Here is a 20,878-nt window from a genome sequence, read left to right on the forward strand (position 1 = left end):
GGGCAACTACTAGCTGGCGAACGTACTGGCGAACTGACTGACTGACTGGCTTCGAACGTACCGGCTGACTGGCGAACTTGCTGACTTTCGAACGTACTGGCTGACTGACGAACCTCGCCGGTGCGAGGTGAGATTGAGAGGGTAAGGGGGTCTCTCAGATTCGAAGGGAACCAGTCCCAGAGTATATACAGGGAAACACGGCTATTACCACTACGGAGCTCCGACGGCCCCAAACATCCGGCTATGGCTTCTAACACGTGACAACTGCTCTCGGGCTCGCTAACCAGTGGTCCGAAGGCCGACCGGCTATCACATGACGCCGGAAACCGAGACCACTCGTCGAGGATGTGAGACGACCTGCAAGGACTCACTGGACATCCTGTAGCATCCTATGGTCTCGCAGGAGATCTTCTAACACCGTAGCACGTCTTCTAACATGTTCGAGTGTCTTCTAACACATAGTGTATCTTCGAGTGACCTGCGTGCTCTGGGGTCGTCTAGATAGGTGGGTAGGTGCTCCTATAGCGTCACTGAGGTGCCGGAAGGTCGCGGATAGTCTTCTAAGGTGAGCCAGGGTTGGCTACGAACTTCGCAATCTTCGAACAGTTGTAGTGGATCTTCTAAGAGCTTCGGAGCATCGTAGAGGCCTAGATTGCGTTTTCGGGGCTTAGATAGCCTAGAGGCGTATCATCTCCCCCTTACTGAAATCCTGACCGTCCTCGGTCAGCGGGGATAGCCAATGAAGGGTGCTTGTTCCGTAGAGGACCTCCAGGGTCGGTAGAAGGCGAGGGATGGTTGAAAATGGAGGTAGGACGTGAACTAAGGATTGCTTGGGTGGTATCATTGCCCCCTACGGCGGGAACAGCTCGTCTAGCACCGTAGAAGACCCTAGCTGTCTTCGTACAAAACACTGTCTGCATCCAGCTTGTCAAATGCATCTTCGAAGTGTTCGGAGGCTCCTAGGGACATCGTAGACTCCTTCTCCTTCTCTCTAGCCAGCGGTACACTGTGACGTGCGTGGCTGCGTGATTGAACGACCAATGGGCCGTGATAGCGAGGTCTCGTCTTCGCATTGGGTGACTGCCTGACTGACATGTTCGGAGCTTGCGCTAGGTCGTCTCGAAGGAAGTCGAGGTCCCTGACTGTCTCGTAACGCTCAGGCTCAACCCCGAGGTGCAGCGGGCATCTTCGCAAGGTATTCACTCTACGAACGATTAGGTTTGTTGGGTCTGGGGCCATGTCGGGTGGTAGGACTAGGTACGTGTCTTCGAACGTTCGGAGTTGTTGTTCATGCACTCCACGTCGATCCCATGGCCATAGATTGTCTCCAAAAGCGAAAAACAGTGCGGCAGTGACGAACAGCACCGCACACATGTAGAAGACTCTCGACACGTGTTTGGGTGGACCTGCTGGTTGCGAGAGCAATAGGGTATGTTCGACGTCTTCGAGGTGTGGGTCTAGCTTTCGAGGCGTGTCTGGTGATGGTACTACCAAGTGGTTGTGGTGATCCTCCCCCTTACTGAAATTGTGACCGTCCTCGGTCAGCGCAGAGATAGATACAAGAGACGGGCGGGGCGGGGAGGGAAGCATGGGCTGCTCGTCATGCTCGGGCAACATAGTAGCCAGTGGAGGTGACAGGCCATCCATCGTAGGAGTGTTCGAAGATTTTGGCGGTAGCACAGCGCACGGTAACTTCGAAGACGTAGGAGCAGAGTCTGGTAACATCGAAGGAGTGGGGGTAGACATCATAGGAGGATCCAAAGGCGTTGTAGTTGCAGAAAGATAGTCCGAACTTTTCGGAGCGTAAGCATAAGCATCCAATGATTTCGGAGGCATAGCAGGAAGGTCGGAAGGTTCCGGAGATGGGAGGGGACAGTTCGACGATTCTAGAAATGGCATAAGAGGCTTCGAAGATTTCGTAGACCTGGGATGGTGGTCTGACAATCTCAGAGATGTAGCTCGAAAGTTCGAAGATTCTTGAGATGTAGGAGCGTGGTGTTGCAATTCTGAAGGGATAGAAGGGGTGTCAAACATCGTAGGAGTGTTCAAGGATTCCATCAGCGTAGAGAGATTGTTCGAAGACATCTGTTGATAGTCCAAAAATCTCGGAGACATGGCTTGACCGTTCGAAGATTTCGGAGACGTAGGGGCATGATCTGGCCATTTCGGAGAGATAGGAGGAGTGTCCAATGTCGTAGGAGCACTCAAAGATTCCGTCGACATGGGGAGATCACCGTTCAAAGGCTTCAAAGACATAGGTCGATAGTCCGAACATTTCGGAGGTGCAGGTTGGTCATCTGACAATCTCGGAGACGTAGGTCGACTGTCCGAAGATTTCGAAGATGTAGGTCGTATGTCTGAAGACTTCGAAGACGTAGGAGTCTCTTCTAACGTAAGGCTGCCCTCCGGAAGGTCCCCTAACACGGTGACAGCTGGGGAAGTGTCTTCGATCATAAGGCTGTAGTTCGAAAGTGGTTCCATAGCTGCAGTGTTTGTAGACGCCTGGTTCGTCTTGCGCTCCGCCGTCCGAGGCGTCAGTGCTGCCCAGTATCGGTCGCGAAGGTACGAAGGCAATTTTCGAAGCTCCTCAGATGTCAATGGTACACACGGAGTGTTCGATGAGGACTCGACAGCCAGTTCGGCAAGCTGGGGCGGGGGCTGTGCTATAAAGAAGCTGGCTCGGCTCTGTCGCTTCGTGGGAGATGCTTCGAAATTTCGAGGGCTCGCTTCGAACTTCGTAGGGGTCGCTTCGAAACGTTGGGTGGGAGGAGGTGCGTAGGTCATGTCTCGAACATTTGCAGATGGGAAAGCGGGACTCTCGGTGTCGATGGTAGGTCGGACGACTGGCGCAGGCGCTGGGGTACTTGGTCTCGTCTTCGAACATGGCAGGCGGTTTGGGGCTCGCTCCGAAAACTTCGAACACGTCATGGGTAGTAGTGGTTGATCAGCCAGGTGGGTGTTCGAGCGTAGGGGATGCTTCTCGATGACAACTCGGTCGACAACGGTCTGCTTACGCTGTTCCCAAGCGTAGATCTCCGTCAACCGTGATAGCTGGGTGTCCATGCAGGCTAGCATCTCTCCAATGTCGAGGGCATGCGTAGGGATAGGCGGACTCTCGACTGCTTCATAGAGCAACTGCGTGGCTGTAGCGCCTTGCATAGCACTGCCTGAACCACTCGAAGACGACGAACTGAGTCCTAACTTGCTCGAACGACGTGCATGTTCGTAGATAGCGTCTCGGAGGGTCTCGCTGTCTCGGCGACTCATGAAGCGGTTGTCGAACGAGACGATCTTGCCATCGGGGTTCCGTCGACACAGGCCCTTCTTCCTGTCTTCTTCGAACATCTCGCAGTCACCGATCCAACATCCCGAACGTCCGCAATAGAAGCACCGAGGGCTGTCACGACTGTTCGAGAATTCAGGTGACCGGCTGTGAGACTGCTGGGCCTCGAGGGTCTTGATCAGCGTCTGTAGCAATGGTAGAGGTCTTCGGACTTCGTGGTCACAGGTGGGGATGGCAGGATAGACGCAGCGGGTGTGGTCGTAGGCATAGGGGGACGAGCTTGCCGAAAGGTCGAAGCTGGTGTAGGACCATCTAACACCCACTGTGCTGACTCGTAGATCTCTGCGAACGTCCAGGGCTTCCTTCGAGAGCGGTCAGGGTTCCGCATGAACAGGCGCTGCTCGATGGGACCCCAGAGCGTATTCGGAAAGCCTTGCTGGAACTTCCGATCTTGTTCGAGTGTCGAAAGCGAACCTCGAGCGATCAGGTACTCCGAAATCATGTAGAAGTCGCGGTAGTAGGCAGCGAGGTGGAGGGCATTGGTCATCCCGAGTTCTATGCGATCATGGACGACCGTGTCGAGATCAGCGAGCGAGTACTTGTGCTCGTCATCAGCTCCAGGATAGAGTGCTCGTAGGGCGGTCACGAACTCCTCGTAGGGCTTCGTAGCATCCTTGAATGTTGGCTGCATCATCCATAGGTCGGAGACGCGGATAGGAGGGTAGCGAACTGCCCATGACTTCTTGTCGGAGTCGTCGGTAACTCGGCATCGTGCGAAGTGTGTTTCGAGGTCTTGGAAAAAGCGGTTGAATGAGAAAGGTTCTGACTCGTCAAGACAGGTGCAGTGGAGTGTCCGCGTGCAGGCATTGAAGCCGCCTTCGAGGCTGGTGCTCCTGCGTCGGCCATATTCGGACTCAGCTTCGAAGTGTTAGAAGGAGTTGGCGAAGCGATAGAAGGGATTGTTGAAATGTTCGAAGGTATTGTCGAAGTGTTCGAAGGGTTAGGGGTGTCGACGGTCGAAGTCCGTCGCGGCGCGGACTGCTCTGGTCCTGGAGGGACTGACGACACTCTACGACTGGTGGGTATGGGTAGACGTGAGGTGGAAGATCCTCTACGCGTGGTGACTGTGGCTGAGGTGGGTTCCTCTCCTTCGAGAGGTGGTGATGGTGTTAGAAGCGGTAGAGGGGATCCGAAGACTAGTGCCTCTAAGTCGTCTGCAAGCAAGAGTCTTCGAGCACGTCTGGAATGGGATGGGGTAGTAGGCACTTGGTCTCGAACGGAGCGTTCCGGATCGTCGTGATCGGGGACAAGCTCGACGTTTTCGGGCGAAGAGGGGATAGTCGAAGGTCCTGGGAGAGGGTTGCTATGCCTGCGAAAGGCGGCGGCTGATCGGGGACCTAGTCTACTGTCGATAGCGAGTGCGAGGAGAGGACTTTCGTAGTCTCGGTAGTCTTCAGGGTTGACTTCGAAGTTCCGACGCGGCGGAATCTTGCTCTATATCCCCCTCGCGGTGGGCTCCAAGATGACGTGACCGAAAAGAACACAAAAGCCACACAAAAACCCAACCGTGAGGTCGAGCAGTGGTATGCGAGGCCTCTGAGTCTATGAGATGTACGGGGGACTGTACAGTGGTCTAGGTAAGAAGGAGGAGGACGGACAAGACCCGAACGACGTGGGAGAGCTTCGAAGATGTCGAAGACTGTTCGAAGCGAGGGCTAAGCCTCGAAGGTAGGAGGAGGGTTTCGACAGACGTGTCGAACGAACGGTGACAAGGAAGGCGAGCGACGGCAGGAGAAGAAGTGTAGAGCCTCTCGGGGCAACTACAGCTGGCGAACGTACTGGCGAACTGACTGACTGACTGGCTTCGAACGTACGCTGACTGGCGAACTTGCTGACTTTCGAACGTACTGGCTGACTGACGAACCTCGCCGGTGCGAGGTGAGATTGAGAGGGTAAGGGGGTCTCTCAGATTCGAAGGGAACCAGTCCCAGAGTATATACAGGGAAACACGGCTATTACCACTACGGAGCTCCGACGGCCCCAAACATCCGGCTATGGCTTCTAACACGTGACAACTGCTCTCGGGCTCGCTAACCAGTGGTCCGAAGGCCGACCGGCTATCACATGACGCCGGAAACCGAGACCACTCGTCGAGGATGTGAGACGACCTGCAAGGACTCACTGGACATCCTGTAGCATCCTATGGTCTCGCAGGAGATCTTCTAACACCGTAGCACGTCTTCTAACATGTTCGAGTGTCTTCTAACACATAGTGTATCTTCGAGTGACCTGCGTGCTCTGGGGTCGTCTAGATAGGTGGGTAGGTGCTCCTATAGCGTCACTGAGGTGCCGGAAGGTCGCGGATAGTCTTCTAAGGTGAGCCAGGGTTGGCTACGAACTTCGCAATCTTCGAACAGTTGTAGTGGATCTTCTAAGAGCTTCGGAGCATCGTAGAGGCCTAGATTGCGTTTTCGGGGCTTAGATAGCCTAGAGGCGTATCAGCGCGTTGAGCTCCTTCAGGATCGCATGCAATTTCCTTCCCTCTCCATCCAGTACAACCGTCATCTCCTCGCTACCTCCAGCAACTCCGTTCAGAGCAGTTAGTTTCTTTCCATGCTCCTTCTCCACGCACTTCCGTGCCTCGGCGTGTGTACCGTATTTGATGTGCACTATTCCAATAGCAGCGCCAGACGTCTTGTCAACCTGCGGTTCAAATGAGGTGATCGTGCCGTGTATTGAGAAACACCGTCGAATGTGCACGTTCGGCGTGAGCGGGGAGAGTCCCAGCACCAACACAGCAGTGGGAAGGGGAGGTCCCGTCGAGTTCGCATCATGCTAGTAACGCCGTCAATCCACGCGTGACGCCTCAACAATCGACTCACGTACCTCATACTTGACAGGGACCAAATCCGTCCGCAACGGCCGCATCGTCTCCTTCCGCTTCACCTTCGCCTCCTTCCTCGGATCCCTCGCCACGGCCGGGTGTTCGCCCTCGATCACCTCGCCCTCATACCGAATCACAATCTCCTTCCCCTTCCCCTCCCTTTCACCCGCGCCTCTTCGCCCTGGTCCAAGTCCAGCTCGCGCAGCTTGTCTGCTAGCATCCGGATTTGGCCATCGAGGTCCTTGTCGACTACGTGGTCGAATAGCACCTTGTAATTCTTGCCTGGAGGGTACTCGGACTGCGCTGGTGGCCATGGTGGTAGGGGTGGAAGGGAGTAGACTTTCGTCTCTTCTGGGGGTGGCGGTGCTGATGACTGTGGCGGAAGAGGGGGTGCGGCAGCGTGCGCTCGGGGACCTGTAGGTAGAGGTCGTGATGATGAGTCTGCAGGAGAATATGGGACATGGTCTCGGGGCGCAGTCGGGGGCAATCGTGGAGGGACTTCTGAGGGCGGCGGTGGTGGTGGTTCGAATGTTGGAGGTAGTGGAGGTGGTAGTTCGAATGTTGGAGGTAATGGAGGTGACAGAGGTTTAGGAGCAGGTAAAGTCGGTGGTGGTGGTGGTGGTGGCGGCGGGGGGAGGTTCAGATGACGGTGGGGGGAGGTTCAGATGACGGTGGGGGTGGAGGGTCAGACGGCGGTGGTGGTGGTGGTGGTGGTGATTCGGATGGTGGAGGCGGCGGAGGTTCTAGGTCTGGTGGTGGCGGTGGTGTTGAGCTCGGCGGGGGAGGCGGTGGAGGCTCGGTCGTTGGCGGTGGTGGAGGTGGAGGTTCAGTCGTCGGTTGAGGAGGTGGTCGTCGTAGTCGAAAAGACACAGGCTGCGATCTATTGTTCGTCAGTCCGATGGCCTCGCCATTGACTGTGCTGGGCCCAGCGCCGTTTGTCTGAAGGCACATGCGCGTACGGCAGTCCTCGCTGGGTCGTCCCTGACAACGGTGACGGCGTGGTGTCGTGTATCGCGCTCGGACTAGCGTGGTTTGGCGGCGTGTCGACCTGTTTACCTTTCATCGAGCTCCTCGGGCCTGAAAGCGGCGAGGTCGTCGCAGGACCCGTTCCTCACGGCCGGGCATGGCCCTCCTACGGTACCGCTCCACGGACCGCGCGGCTTGGGGCTCGCCGAGCAGGTTCGCTCTACCGCTCATCAAGAGCGGGAGCTCACCATCCGGTCATCAACGCATGGTCGAAACCAAAACGGACGACCGGAGCGAGACGGGGGCGACGGACGGGCTGCAGTTGGGTACCTTCGCATGAAGCGTCGCCTTCGCCAGCGCATCCGGCGCGGCAAGTACGTGGTAAGGTGTTTGCTATCCATCGAGGGCGACAGCGTCCACAGTCGAGGGCGTGAAGCGGGGGTGGTCGTCGTCTTGGCCCTGTAGGTCGATTTCGGGTGGCGGCGAATCCGCCGTCGGCGACAGTCTCCTGCATATAGGTCAGCTTGGCGTTAGAACACGCAGAGAGAGCGCACTTACAGATCGCCCGCAAACAGGCGACATCCTGCCAACGTTCCGCAGGGATTCGTCGCGCCGACACCCTATGTCGACCCCCATGTCGACCTGGCGGACGTCCTCGCGGGCTAAGCCGCCGTGCTTCGACCCGCCAGCTGGCGGGTCCCTTCGTTCCGGGAGGGCTTCGGACGGACATTGACGGCGGCGCTGCGACGGAGCTGCAGCAGCTGCGGGATGGTGGACGCTGTGAGCGTTGAGCGCTGAGCGCCGCATATGTAGCACGAAGGGCTGCAGGTCGTCGGGCTGAGGTCGAGGGGCGTGAGAGGATGACGTAAGTCGTCATTAGCGCCGCGACGCCCTTATGTCGAATTCGAAAACATATCGACACCCCGAGTCGCGCGCGGAGGAGCTGCTTAGCGGGAGAAGAGCTACCGACATCGCGAGCTGGTGTTGTCTGTAGTTGTCCATTAGGTGTAACGGCGAAACATCCTGAGTAGAACAAAGAGCCGATGGGCGACGCGAGTAGTTCCGCTACTTCATTTATGTATGTGCGATGTCCAACCATGGTCGTTGACTCTTTATGCGTACATGCCGTGGGCACATCCCCCGCATCTATGTAGATAATTACTCAAAATAATGCGCGGCCGCCATTCGCTAGACCGGGAAGAACTCGTCAAAGGCGCTGCGCCCGAGGCCGGCACCAGAGTGACCATGGTCGCCCTCCGCACTCGCGGTTTCGCGCCCGTCGGATGATTCGTCTCCCAAGAGTCTAGCAATCAATGCGACGATATCCTCGAACGAGTGTGCTCTTATAGGTGCGCTCTTGACTTCTGCCCGGCACTCAGGGCACGTGTACGCTGGGTGGGGAGCTTCGCCCTGGTCCGCTGCGCTAACCCAACCAAACTTTAAGGTACATTCTGCCGCTTGTCAGGACAAAGGACATACATTATGTGGGCTTCGTTCTCCGATTGACTCTGGCGGTACATCGGATACCTTTGCCTGTACTCCGACAGAGTATATGCGAAGATTGCAAGGAGGCAAGATTGACAAGCAGAGTGTCCACACGGTAAACTACGTAAACGTTAGTGGTTGCGACAAAAAATGTGGTGAGGACATAACATACAGCCACGGCTTCAGCGACCTCTCCAGGCAGACCGGGCAAGACGTAGCTCGATCCAAGCGGACGGCATATTCCTTGCCAATGATGGGATAGATGAGGGCCGTTAGTAGGCAGCGACCACGGTCACGCATGACGCCAACCTTCCATTCTTTCACCACCGCTTCATAGCGGCCATTCTGATCTTGCAGGAGGTCGACATCCTGCGAGAGAATGAATGGGTACAGGTCGCTATGTAGGCTATTGCGAACTGACCGCATGTAGTTTCGCCACGGCGAAGTCTTGCTCTTGAAGCTGATGCTGTGATTTCTCCAGATCCTTCACCGCTTTGCTCGTCACTCTGGTAGTCTCACGTATACGCATTAGACTCACCATTTTCAATGCCACTAGTGTGGCGTCTCGACCCTGAACCTCATGGCCGAGGCGTTCAATTTCCTGGGTTTATAACCTCATTGCCGTGTGGCAGCTACGAAAATACAACGCTTCATACCATCTGGGTGCGCAATCAAAATTTGCTTGTTGAATCGGACATAGCAAACTCTACATACCCACATCCTTGTACTGACTTCCATAGCATTGCCGGCTTCGCTCTTTCTGAGCTCCAATTCCTTCAGACACATCAGCCCGGATCATATGCAAGAGACCGGGTACAACGAACACTCTATGAATGGTTGTTAGGGATGAGAGTCATTGGCGTATTGGTGTACTTACCTCCAATGCTGCGATTCGCCGTCGAGAGTTGTCGACTTGCATCTTCCAGCCTTCGATGTTCTGCACGCCGGGCTTCGTCACCAAAACGGTGGCGTTGATGGAGCCATTGAACCTACCAACTGTTGAGACACGATCAGTATGCCATAGTCCTCCGACAGGACCGACGCTTTACCTCGCTATCAGCCAGCAACTTCCTGCAATCGTCTAATGCGATCTGCAGAGATGTGACATCCTGGAACATATCAATGTAGCGCATGCTACAAGGGAACAGCAGCTTTCATCGCACCTGTGTATGTTCCAACCGCTCAAGGAAGCGACGGCGCGGTTATAACTACGGTGGCACGGGTAGTAAGACAGTACGTCACCTGTTTTGGTCCATTCCCCTGTTGCGGTTCAGTGTTGCGGTTTCTTTGTCGGCGGGGGACCAATGGTTTTGACATAGTACTACTCGCTATTGTCGTGGCCTTGATGAGTGGCTGAGGGTGCCTAGTGAGAGAAGGGTTGAGGGGGGTGCACAGGACGTACGACTGGATTGACCAGGTCCAAGGTTATCCGGTCATGAGTGCCGCATAGACATGCATTGTCCTAGTAGAACGAGGATCTGAGTGGCGGCTCGGGAGTCAAAAGCTCGTGACCAATTCTTCGGTCAATGCCGGCTTCATTGGGGCGAATTCAAGTAGTGAAAGTCGGAGCGGGGGCTACTGGCTGCACTGGTAAAAATGGTATAGAACGACGATCACTTACTGTCCATCAGGCCGCTATATATTACCACAAGCACGCATTCAGCGGCATACAGGGTGTTATGTGCATCTACTCATTGTGGACAGTCGCGTTCGCCGCGTTGATCGAGCGAACGAGCATAGATCTAAGCTACGTATCCAAGCGAGTCAGCGTGGATAGAACATTAATGGGTCTGTTTTGGAACGGCGAGGCTGGGAGGATAAAGTGACGACTCGCAAAGCGCGGTAACAGAGGACCCGAAATTTCCCTCCCGTGAGTTGCGTCCTCACGATCCTTCATGTGCATCCGAGCTTTCCCACTGCCTCGCTCCGTCGTCTCCCTCCTCGTCCCCAGATGATCCCAGGATGTCCTAGTAGTGTAATCAGCAGAGTAGCGCGGGCATCATCAGGATTGGAAAACTTGCCTGTGGAAGCGGCAACACGTGTACTAAGTTCGCCTGGCCATCGTATGCGTAGGGTGTTTTGGCAAATGAGCATATGAGGTCATCCATGGGTATCACTTCAGGCGGATCGTAATCGTCATGAAATAGTGACCCTGCTACGGCAAACCCGAATTCGCGATACGGGTCGATCGGTTTGAGGTCTGCCTCCAAGGACTTGTGACGCTGTACAACTAGTAGTATTTGCTCTTGCAGGTGGTGCGCAGCCGCTCCGTTCGGTCTAAAGATGCCGATGATCCTTGCGGGGCACATATCGCATCCGGCTTCATCAGAGACTTGCCGCATTATGATGTTCGAGTCTCGATGCGACTTTGAGAGTGGCTGATAAGATACCCCTTGGAGCCGTATCCTCGAGAACGCCGTGAGGCCTGCAGAATTATCAGAGCATGGCCAGTTTACGTTCACAAATGTCGCGCACCATGCAAAGTCGAAATCCCGGTATAGTTGTCCAATAGTCTCCGGATCGATTCCTCTACGATTAGTCTGCCACGCGACTCTTCGACTTGCAGGTGTGCTGAATCGCCAAGACCTAGAATATCGTTCAAGCGCGACCCACGATAATCCGATCGGAATGCTTTGTCAAATGCAGGTTTTAAGTCGGCGAGTTCGTCTGGAAGAGCACCGCTCGTCATGAGTGCTATGAGGTTGGCAGCACGACTGGCATGATACATGTATGTCATCTCGAGCTCTCCTATTTAGGCCGAAGTTACTAGGTAGGCTCGTCGACGTAATCATAGATGCAAATGGACTCACCATGCTTCTTGTTCGTTGGCATGTTCTGCAATGTAAAGTTCATCCTTTCGAACGCCCACGTTCGATAGGAGTGCGTTGGGCCCATGGCAGGGAGGAAGTCGGCGATATGCAATGCGAGATGATTAGTTGGTTTGACTGTTGCCTCCTTGTACAAGTCAATGAATCCGGCTACGTATGCCTTATAGTGGTAACGGTAGAGGTCAGCGAGACGTGCCGACGTGGAATGCATACGAGCAATCTGAACCGCGCAAACCAGGTGCATGAAGTTGGTGAGGAGCTGCTTCTTCCGGCCGGTCTCGTGGCCCCAGAGACGAGGTAGCGTGATGACGAGATGAATGGTACCGACTGCTCTCCATTGGTCCGCCTTTAATTTGCCTGTCTTGGAGCCGAACTTGGCTGGTCCAGGTGCTAGATGTGAAGGAAGGACTAAACGTTCTTGATCGCTCCAGATTTCAGAAAGCACGTCGGACCCAAGTACCACCGTGGCGGGCTCTTCGCCGCCTTTCGCCAGATTTCCATCTGCGTCTAGAAGTCCATTCCGGTCTCGCTGACAAGTACGGTACAAATGAGAATGTCTTCAACGTGCACCGCAGCATTCTGGACGTACCCACTGGTTGAGTCTATCTATGAGCTCATTCTTGTTTGATTGAGCGCCTCCCTCGTTTAGAACACGGATGTCTCTCCTTGCGCACAGCGCAAGGAGTTGGCCATGCCGCAACATAGACACATTGTTTCTTGTACGCAACGCATCCTCCGCATCCTTGACGTCCTGTTCGGTCACAGGTTGCCGTCGTCCTGTCAAAGACACGGGGAGATCCGGAATCGCTATGTGTCGAACAAACGGTTGTGGTCTGGCGACGTTTGTTGGGTCTTCTCCGTTAAGTAATGCAGCTTTGTGGTCGCCACCTATATCCTGTCGCTGAAAAGAGCAGCATGCGTGAGTAAAATCTTCCTATCATGCGTTAACACTAGCGACGAACCCATTTAACAAGGTGTCTAGCCAACATCAGTTTCGTTCCGGCTCGACGTAAATCTCTGTCATAGCACATACGCCACAACGATGGCCAATTCAGGCGCGCCAGCTGTTCAACGCTGCCTTTCCCTAAAGTCTGCATGCATTTCGCCCATACCGCTGGTTTTGCCTTGTCTTGACAGGTTGGTACTTTGAACCCAGGCGGCCGCTTCCCTAGCCCAGATGGTAGCTCCGTATCTGCGCCCCAAACGTCTCGCAGGAGGTCCTCAAGATCTCCCAGAAGATGTGCATGCATCGGATCGACGGCTACGAACCGCCTCGGGTCCCAATACGATAACCGGAGCAACTCGGTAAAGCGCAAACCTTCCGCCTGAAAAATGGCTTCCCTGACTGCCTCGCTCGGAGCATCGCGCCACTCCATCGCCCGCTGTCGATGCAGATCCAGATCCCTGACGGGCCATTGCGTCTCATCAAGTTCCTCTATCTGGTCCCTCGTGAGGAAGCAGAATGAGCACAGGTGGTTCCCGGACGATGACGGCAGACCTGCCACTTGGCGCGCAGCGAGCTGATCGCTAACAAGGGGGATAAGGAAACCATAGGAGAAACGGCCTTCCGGATGCAACGCAGTACGCGAGAAGTAAATTCCTGGGGACCAAAACTCCAGGAGGTCGTCAACGAGCAATCGCAGGAAATGATTGATTTGCTCCAATGATGGTTTTCCAGGCCCGGGTATCACGCCAATAAGGCATATGTTTTCATCTTTGTAACGCATGTCTGGCGGGAGATTGAGGAGAACCAGGTAGATTCCGGTGCTCGTTCTTGTCTTCTTTGCAGCTTTCACGAAGAAGGGATTGAATCCGTCCACACCAATGGACCAGACCAGCCGTAGTTCATTTTGAGGCGCATCGATAATTCGATCACCATTACAGTCCTTGAAGTCCTTTGCTATGCCTCCATGCCACCAGTCGTGGAGATCTTCATCGTCGTGCGCGCGTGCCTTATCCGCCGTTACGTCTATCGCACGCTCTATCTCGGGTCTGGATAGCATACGAGCTGTCCACCACTTCAGCTTCTGATGCAGATAGCGTTTGCAGGGCACCGTATATAGTTTGCCTTGGATCATGCACTTGCGCAGCAATGACGTACCGCAAACGGGTGATGACGGCGTCGCTTGATGGGTACAACTCTCGAGAGCTGGGTTGGAGTCTGGGTACAGACAATAGCACTCTGGACACACGACATAGGAGCGCACGACAGGGTCCACGTCGAACTGATGAAGGAGGGTACGAGAGTCGACGGGAATGCTATCGAGGCCCACTTGCTCCTCGATGCTCCTGCTCGAGCCGCGCCGTTGAAGTTTGTGAAGCGACCATCGCAGTACGTACAGTGTGAAGTCGCAAGCGTTCCTCGATACTCGGGAGATGAGATGGAGTACGAGGATCAAAAACTTCAGTGCCATTATGGCCGGGTCTGCTGAACGATGCTGCGCACGATGAAACCGTTCTGCTACGCTCAGTTTGGCTCAGCTCAGAGTGAACGCAGTGCTCACCAGATGGAAGGAGAATCCGATTTTGTCCATTATAGCTGACAAGATGGGGATCTAGAGGACCATGATCTCCGCGTCGTTGACAGTTCCATTCTTCTCCCTTAATAGCCTCCAAGCGTCTGAGCTCATCCAGGATGCGATTATGGACCATAGCCTGCAGGTTTTGGAGTCGGGAGGAATTCGAGACAACATGACTGATGTTCACGAGCTGCTGATACATGAACTCTTCGTGACGCAGGAAGCGGTTATTGATTGAATGCTGGGTGGATAGGCGTAGAAGGCCGCCGTTCGCGAATGAAGCAGGCTCCGTGGCAGTGGTGTGATATTCAGACGAGGTTTCGTCGGGCGGACGGGCAAAGACGAGTGTCGGGGGAACGGAAAAAGTGAGGATATTCGTATTGACTAATACGAACACCGAGGTTAACTCCTTGATAGCGCGCGCATTGGCAGCATCCAGGGCTTCGTCTGTGTTCCCCTCTGCAGGATCAAAGGTCGGTGGCGACCCAGCCTCCTCCTCGTCTTCATACGCAGCCGACTCAGCGATGTCACTGCCCGTATCGATTGAGGAAGCGTTCCCGTCTAAGGCAACAAAGCTGTCGCTCAAGTCGATGTCCCGTACGCGCCGCTGATGCGATTCGTTTGGGGTGATGGAGGGACCCAAGCATGGGGCGTCATTGAGTTCGTGACGTTCAACGAGTGGCTCGCCAGCTCGGTCGGAGGCAATGCGTGATGCCGATTGTGGACCAGTGAGCGACCGCGCGATGAATGCGCCGTCAACGTTGCCAGCCAGGGTTGCCTGCCCTTCTAGGAACCGTGCACGTTTATCTATCGTCGCATGGGTGTCATATAGTTTTCGCGACACCCAATCTCCCTTGACCCTCACCCCCCTGCGCTTATCGTCGACTGTCTTCAAACTGCACCCAGATGTGACGCATTGGCAGAGAACCACAGGTCGGCCTCGCAGTATACCAGTCGCTGCAGGCGCCATCGGTTATTTCCGTTGAGGCGATCTATTATGACTGCCCGCAAATGCAGCTCTAAATTGGTCAGTGTCGATGACGTTGCAACCAAGTAGCTACGAACCTCTTCAAGCACGCAGCACTTCAGTTCGCAGAGTAGTAGCGGACCACGATGGTAGCGGAAGTCGAGAAAGGAGAGCTGCTCGATGTCCGGATCTAATGCATTATGCAACTTGTATGCAACCGTTTGGCATACCTTGTCGTCCGCATACAGACTCCATTGTGACAGCATGCCATGGATGCAGCCACTGGACGGGCGTGGCGAGTGGTCGATATTGAGCTGGCGGGGGAAGGATGAAATATGTGATTCTAGCACACCATTATGCACACTTGTCACAGGAGTCGGACTTCCGCGATAGCCCGCGTATTGCGCCTGTAGCGGCTACTTGTGCTACCCTCAGATGATCGAAACGGTCACCAAGCCAAAACAGCTATGAAGCGTTGAACTTTTGGTAAGACACCGCCGTGATAATCCGTGCGCAGTGAACCGCCGACAGTGAACCCAACGACCCATGTCGCTAACCAAGCGAACGCGCAGAAGTTCGATGAGCCTGAGGCTGAGGTCTTTCGAGCAGAACACGACGCAGGTGGGCTGGTGCGACGAGATCAACACAAGTACAAGGGTAGTAGAACCCGCGCGACATTGCGAGCGAGGTAAGATCGGTCGGCGGACGTAGTCAGGAGGCTGAACAGGGCTACGTCGACATTGTGTATTGACGAACGCGAGTGTAACGACAGCGGGCAGGGTGAGGGGGTGGCGCTTGCACGGAACAGGGCGTCTGAATGCAGCGTTGCCAAGGCTCCAGTCATATCGCAGCAGACGCATTCAATAATAACAAGGAGTACACTGGGAATCTGTTTATGTCTTCGCCGAAACCCGTAGCAAAACATCCAGTCGGCGCAATCTAGACGCGAAGATTAGGGGCTAGTACTACACGCTCAACAAGGGATTCGACTCACCAGAATGGCCGAATTAGTATATCGATGGGGCTGATCATTGCGTTCAAGGACTGGGGCGGCATAACAAACATCCACCCATGCGTTGAAGAGTGAAGCTACGAGGTCGAGGCCGCCAAGGAATGCCGGATCCCCAGGTGAGAGCGTGCTGGCGACAACTTTTGTAGGTCGAATGGCAGTGCGGGACACACTTCAGGCAGCAGTTCATCGTGTAGCGGGACATCTAGGTTCGGATCCAAAAGCAGGCGTCGTTTGGCGGTACGATCGGGTCGGGGGTGGGGTCGTCGTCGTACGGAGCAGCGAGGTCAACGAGCGAACTCGCAAGCCTGAGTGACTGTATCGGCGACAGTGCAGAGGTAACAGTAGACGGCCTGGACAACAGTCGAGGGCCGTATGGTGGCGGACAGATCGACTGTTCGAAAGCCGACGCCTGGGAGTCGGCGTACGCTGGTGGTAGCACAGACTCGGACGAGTCGGACATTATTGGCTGCGCAGAGCCATCATACACCTGCAGAGCAATGTTACATTCAGACATCAATCCGACGCACAGTCAACATCGATGCCGAGATGAATACTCACGTACGGGAAGGCGTGGAGATGGACACCGACACCGACGTGGGAGAGGGAGACAAAGATACAAGAGATGGAAGTCGAAGAGAAGGCGGTAGGACCATGCAGGGAAGAGACGGTGACCGGTATGAAGACGCAGTAGGAAGTGACGCGCCGCCCCCGTAAGCGTTCGAGCTAAAAGTGAACGAGCCTGACGATGTGTGTGTGAGCCTGACAGGCGGGCGTGCTTCGGCGCTCGAAGAACGTGCACGGAATTTTAGGGCGGATTGGCGCAAGTGAAGAATCGTCAGAGCAAAAGTAATCAGTCGCGCCGGGCGGTGAGCGACAGAGGCATGAGCAAGGGGACGAAGGGGACCGGGAGATAGAAAGGACCGAGCAGGTTCGCTCTACCGCTCGTCACGGGCAGGAGCTCACCACCCGGTCATCAACGCATAGTCGAAACCAAAACGGACGACCGGGGCGAGACGGGGACGACGGATGGGCGGGCGAGGTGTGGGCTGCAGTTCGGATATCTTCGCGCGAGGCGTCGCCTTCGCCATCGCATTCGGCGCGGCAGGTACGTGGTACGTGGTAAGGGGCCTGCAGTCCATCGAGGAAAACGAGTTAGTACCGAATGAAAGACTCCATTTCACACCGCGCACCTCTTCTTCACGCCCGAGCATGGCCCTCCTACGGTACCGCTCCACCGACAGCGTGACTTGAGGCTCGCCGAGCAGGTTCGCTCTACCGCTCATCAAGAGCGGGAGCTCACCATCCGGTCATCAACGCATGGTCGAAACCAAAACGGACGACCGGAGCGAGACGGGGGCGACGGACGGGCTGCAGTTGGGTACCTTCGCATGAAGCGTCGCCTTCGCCAGCGCATCCGGCGCGGCAAGTACGTGGTAAGGTGTTTGCTATCCATCGAGGGCGACAGCGTCCACAGTCGAGGGCGTGAAGCGGGGGTGGTCGTCGTCTTGGCCCTGTAGGTCGATTTCGGGTGGCGGCGAATCCGCCGTCGGCGACAGTCTCCTGCATATAGGTCAGCTTGGCGTTAGAACACGCAGAGAGAGCGCACTTACAGATCGCCCGCAAACAGGCGACATCCTGCCAACGTTCCGCAGGGATTCGTCGCGCCGACACCCTATGTCGACCCCCATGTCGACCTGGCGGACGTCCTCGCGGGCTAAGCCGCCGTGCTTCGACCCGCCAGCTGGCGGGTCCCTTCGTTCCGGGAGGGCTTCGGACGGACATTGACGGCGGCGCTGCGACGGAGCTGCAGCAGCTGCGGGATGGTGGACGCTGTGAGCGTTGAGCGCTGAGCGCCGCATATGTAGCACGAAGGGCTGCAGGTCGTCGGGCTGAGGTCGAGGGGCGTGAGAGGATGACGTAAGTCGTCATTAGCGCCGCGACGCCCTTATGTCGAATTCGAAAACATATCGACACCCCGAGTCGCACGCGGACGCGACTCGGGGGCACTCATGGTGTCGGTGAACGAGTAAGATTAGAGAACAAGACATTTTACATGATTGTACAACGGCAGAGGCAGCGGAATAAACAGACGACAGACGCGAGTGGTGCTAGAGACCATGGGGGAAGGAGGTATGGATAACAAAACGGAATCGCTGACAGCAGCCCTTGGACGTTGCGCGCAACGCAGTAGCCTGAATTAGACAAGCCCGTCCAGGTCTACTGGCAGGATCGTGCGGATGTCGCTGTTGGTCGCCGTGAGTGCTGCCGGTACGCGCTTGACTCACGCCCCCCTCCTCGCCCTGCCGCGAAGCACAAGACCGGGGCCTTCGACTGCAGCCGTGGCATTGTTCCTGCCCCGTACGTGTCCCGTGCGTGCTCCAGACGGCTCACGCGCCCGATCGACAGCAGGCGGGACACCGACATGCGGACGATCTGTCCCCATACAGCTCGTCCAGCGAAGCTGACGTGTGTGTAGTCGGTACGTTGCATCCTCCGGGGACGAGCATCGCACTAGCGATACAGTGTCACGAGTGAATGTTCGGTGGCGGTAATACCCGATGCGTCGCCTTCCGAGTCCTTTTCCACTTGCCCGCGCTCGCTGACTCCGCCTCGCTCGTCACGCCGGCTCCGAATTGTGTACCGTCAGTCGTGTCGCGCATACGTTTCGCTCGCTGGTGCGTGCTTCGCTGTGTGCTGATTGCGCACCCAGGATCCGTGACGACGACCCCTCTTCGTATGTCTCGAGCAAGTGCGCCGCAGTCTTATTACGATGTGCGCCGAGACCACCGACACGCCGCACGCGTGTGCCCGGTCGTCTCGATTGCACCAGATGCGCACATGCGGGCCGATCATTGGGTGCTATGCCTCGTCGTCAGCTTGAGCGTGCGCCCGGGAGTGGACTAGAAGACGGCGGCGGCGGATATGCCGATCTAGCGTCGAGCGAAGGTCATGCCCCTGTGGGCATCGTGTTAGCACGTTCGTAAGGTAGGAACACCACTTTCCTTGTGATGTGTGCCCGGTGAACCAAGGGGTCCCAAGGACATGCCAGAGGCGCACTCCATGAGCGCCGCGAGAGATGAGCACAAATGCATCGAGGCCAGCCCGAGCCGCTTGTCGCGTCGTTTCAGCAGTGCCTCATTAAGACGTAGCATCTCGGGATGTGTGCCTAGCGAGAGCCGGTAGACGATTTAACACGGGCAGGCCGTTTCATCTGCACCTTCCGCCACCTTGGCCTCTTCCCATGCAAGTGCTTCCTTCTTCTCCACGCATAAGTGTTTCTAAAAACGCACGAACTTGAGTTCGATCACCGCAAGGACGTCTAGGGTCTCTGTACGGTGGACAGGCTGCGGATCGGACTCCAGTTCCATCTCCAACTCCGGAAAGTCCAGGTCAGCCTCCCCAACGTCACCCACGCCTCCGGCCGGCCCATCTGCCCCCGCTGCTTGGTCCGCTGTGTCGAGGTCACGATCCGCCGCCGCCTCAACCCTGGCCTTGCGTCCCCGTGCCCGGGCCCTCGTCTTGCGTGACGGACGACTTCCTTTGACCTCGGGCTCGGGCTCGGAGTCGCGAGCGGAGGGTGCGTCGGCGTCGGACGACGGGGAGTGGGACGAAGAGAGCGAATCAGATGTTGAGGACGAGGGTGAGGGTGAGGGCGAGGGTGGCGCCACAACAGTCGAGCCTGCCATGATTGAGGAAGCTGCAGCCATGTGAGGTGTCAGAGCGACGAGTAGCGGCGGAGGCACGATCTGGTCGACGTCCATAAACGCAATGCCGTCGAGCCGCGTCCAGCGGCGTTGCCGGTTCGCATGCGGCACATGCGCGAGGCTCATCTTCAGCGTCGGACTCTGCGATGGGTGTATTGTCGGCCACTGGGACCTCGCCCGCTTCATCATCATCTGCGTTTTCCTCGTCGGTGAGTTCGGGCGACGGGGCACCCTTATAGAATGCGGCGCGCGAATTGGACCCGCTGACCGCGCCGTCAAGCTATGTGTCGTCCTCGTCAGGGTCCTCTTCGTCGGTAGCGTCTACGTTTTCGAGAGGATCGTCTGGGGGTGGCTCCAACGCCTCAGCGTCCGAAGAGGTGCGCGCGGCTCCTCGCCCTCGCCCTCGCCCTCGCTCTCTACCTCGTGAGGAACGGCGCGGTCGGGGTCGTCATCGTCATTGCTCCGCACCTGCTCCTCGTCTTCTCCCTCTTCCATCGCATTCGCGGGGCCGGACTGCCCCCCTTCTTCCTCTACGAGGCGCGTACGCCAGTCTCCCTTCTCGGTCTTCTTGTTGTTCTTGTACGCCCAATCCCACATCAGATCAGGTGGTAGGAGGCTACCTCGCTTTCGTTTGCTATCTCGCGGTCTGCTCGAGTTGCGCACCTCTGCTTTACTGTTTTCCTCCTGTTCCTCCTCCGTCAGTTCGGAAAGCTCTGAGCCGCCGCGTCGACGGCTGCGGGACCGCCGTTGTTGAACTCGGGTGCGGACCAGTTTTCTTCTGGAGGTGGAGGTGAGGGAGGCAGTAGCTGAGAGGCTCAAGGGGGATGGAGCCCGTCATCGTTGTCGACGGCGAAGAGCAGAGTGCCGCACTCGACCAGATACGCGCTCAGATCGTGGTCACGAGGTTGTGATATGCGTTCTTGATCGGGTAGGTGTGACTATGGGTGACTGCATTGAGCGCCAGCGTTGTGGCCTCTGAGATTGTCTTAGACTCGCTCACTGGCAGCGCTGAGTACTTTGCCCCCTCGCCTTCGATCCCGCCCGTCTGCTTGTCTCATGTTCGCCTGTCTGGTTTCTCGCCCGGCGTCCGCTTTCTCGTGCATCCGCTTTCTCACCCATCTACTTCCTCTCTCGTCCGCCCTCTCGGTCATCCTCCCGTCCGCCCGTTCTGCTGTCCGACCGCCTGTTGTTTACCGGCCGAATTCGAGCCGCCGAATGTCATGACTCTCG

At 56.4% G+C, this 20,878-nt stretch overlaps 5 protein-coding genes across 5 annotated transcripts; all 5 read right to left on the reverse strand.

The window, feature by feature from the left end:
* Nucleotides 1-5,770: 5,770 nt before the first annotated feature.
* B0H18DRAFT_1121785 (uncharacterized protein) lies at nucleotides 5,771-7,118 on the reverse strand (the record flags this gene model as incomplete). Its single annotated transcript, XM_048034392.1, has 4 exons — nucleotides 5,771-6,118; nucleotides 6,170-6,289; nucleotides 6,334-6,540; nucleotides 6,816-7,118. The coding sequence occupies 4 exons, from the start codon at nucleotides 7,116-7,118 to the stop codon at nucleotides 5,771-5,773; spliced, it is 978 nt and encodes a 325-aa protein (XP_047890373.1).
* Nucleotides 7,119-8,321: 1,203 nt separating this feature from the next.
* B0H18DRAFT_956954 (uncharacterized protein) lies at nucleotides 8,322-9,751 on the reverse strand (the record flags this gene model as incomplete). Its single annotated transcript, XM_048042524.1, has 8 exons — nucleotides 8,322-8,556; nucleotides 8,613-8,666; nucleotides 8,791-8,987; nucleotides 9,040-9,132; nucleotides 9,157-9,219; nucleotides 9,333-9,392; nucleotides 9,496-9,607; nucleotides 9,657-9,751. 8 exons carry the CDS (start codon nucleotides 9,749-9,751, stop codon nucleotides 8,322-8,324), a joined length of 909 nt encoding a protein of 302 aa, XP_047890374.1.
* Nucleotides 9,752-11,076: 1,325 nt separating this feature from the next.
* On the reverse strand, nucleotides 11,077-13,173 carry B0H18DRAFT_880904 (uncharacterized protein; the record flags this gene model as incomplete). The annotated part of the gene is made up of 4 exons (XM_048040808.1): nucleotides 11,077-11,366; nucleotides 11,429-12,003; nucleotides 12,040-12,334; nucleotides 12,405-13,173. The coding sequence occupies 4 exons, from the start codon at nucleotides 13,171-13,173 to the stop codon at nucleotides 11,077-11,079; spliced, it is 1,929 nt and encodes a 642-aa protein (XP_047890375.1).
* A 2,973-nt stretch (nucleotides 13,174-16,146) lies between these two features.
* Nucleotides 16,147-17,227, reverse strand: B0H18DRAFT_1121787 (uncharacterized protein; the record flags this gene model as incomplete). The annotated part of the gene is made up of 3 exons (XM_048034393.1): nucleotides 16,147-16,431; nucleotides 16,503-16,667; nucleotides 16,946-17,227. The coding sequence occupies 3 exons, from the start codon at nucleotides 17,225-17,227 to the stop codon at nucleotides 16,147-16,149; spliced, it is 732 nt and encodes a 243-aa protein (XP_047890376.1).
* Nucleotides 17,228-17,389: 162 nt separating this feature from the next.
* B0H18DRAFT_1121788 (uncharacterized protein) lies at nucleotides 17,390-20,486 on the reverse strand (the record flags this gene model as incomplete). The annotated part of the gene is made up of 6 exons (XM_048034394.1): nucleotides 17,390-17,504; nucleotides 17,555-17,616; nucleotides 19,235-19,789; nucleotides 19,821-19,911; nucleotides 19,974-20,361; nucleotides 20,417-20,486. 6 exons carry the CDS (start codon nucleotides 20,484-20,486, stop codon nucleotides 17,390-17,392), a joined length of 1,281 nt encoding a protein of 426 aa, XP_047890377.1.
* Between the last annotated feature and the right edge of the window lie 392 nt (nucleotides 20,487-20,878).

The sequence above is a fragment of the Fomitopsis serialis genome (genome assembly GCF_022376445.1).
Source record: "Fomitopsis serialis strain Sig1Antser10 chromosome Unknown B0H18scaffold_66, whole genome shotgun sequence".
In the NCBI taxonomy this organism is placed as follows: Eukaryota; Fungi; Basidiomycota; class Agaricomycetes; order Polyporales; family Fomitopsidaceae; genus Fomitopsis; species Fomitopsis serialis.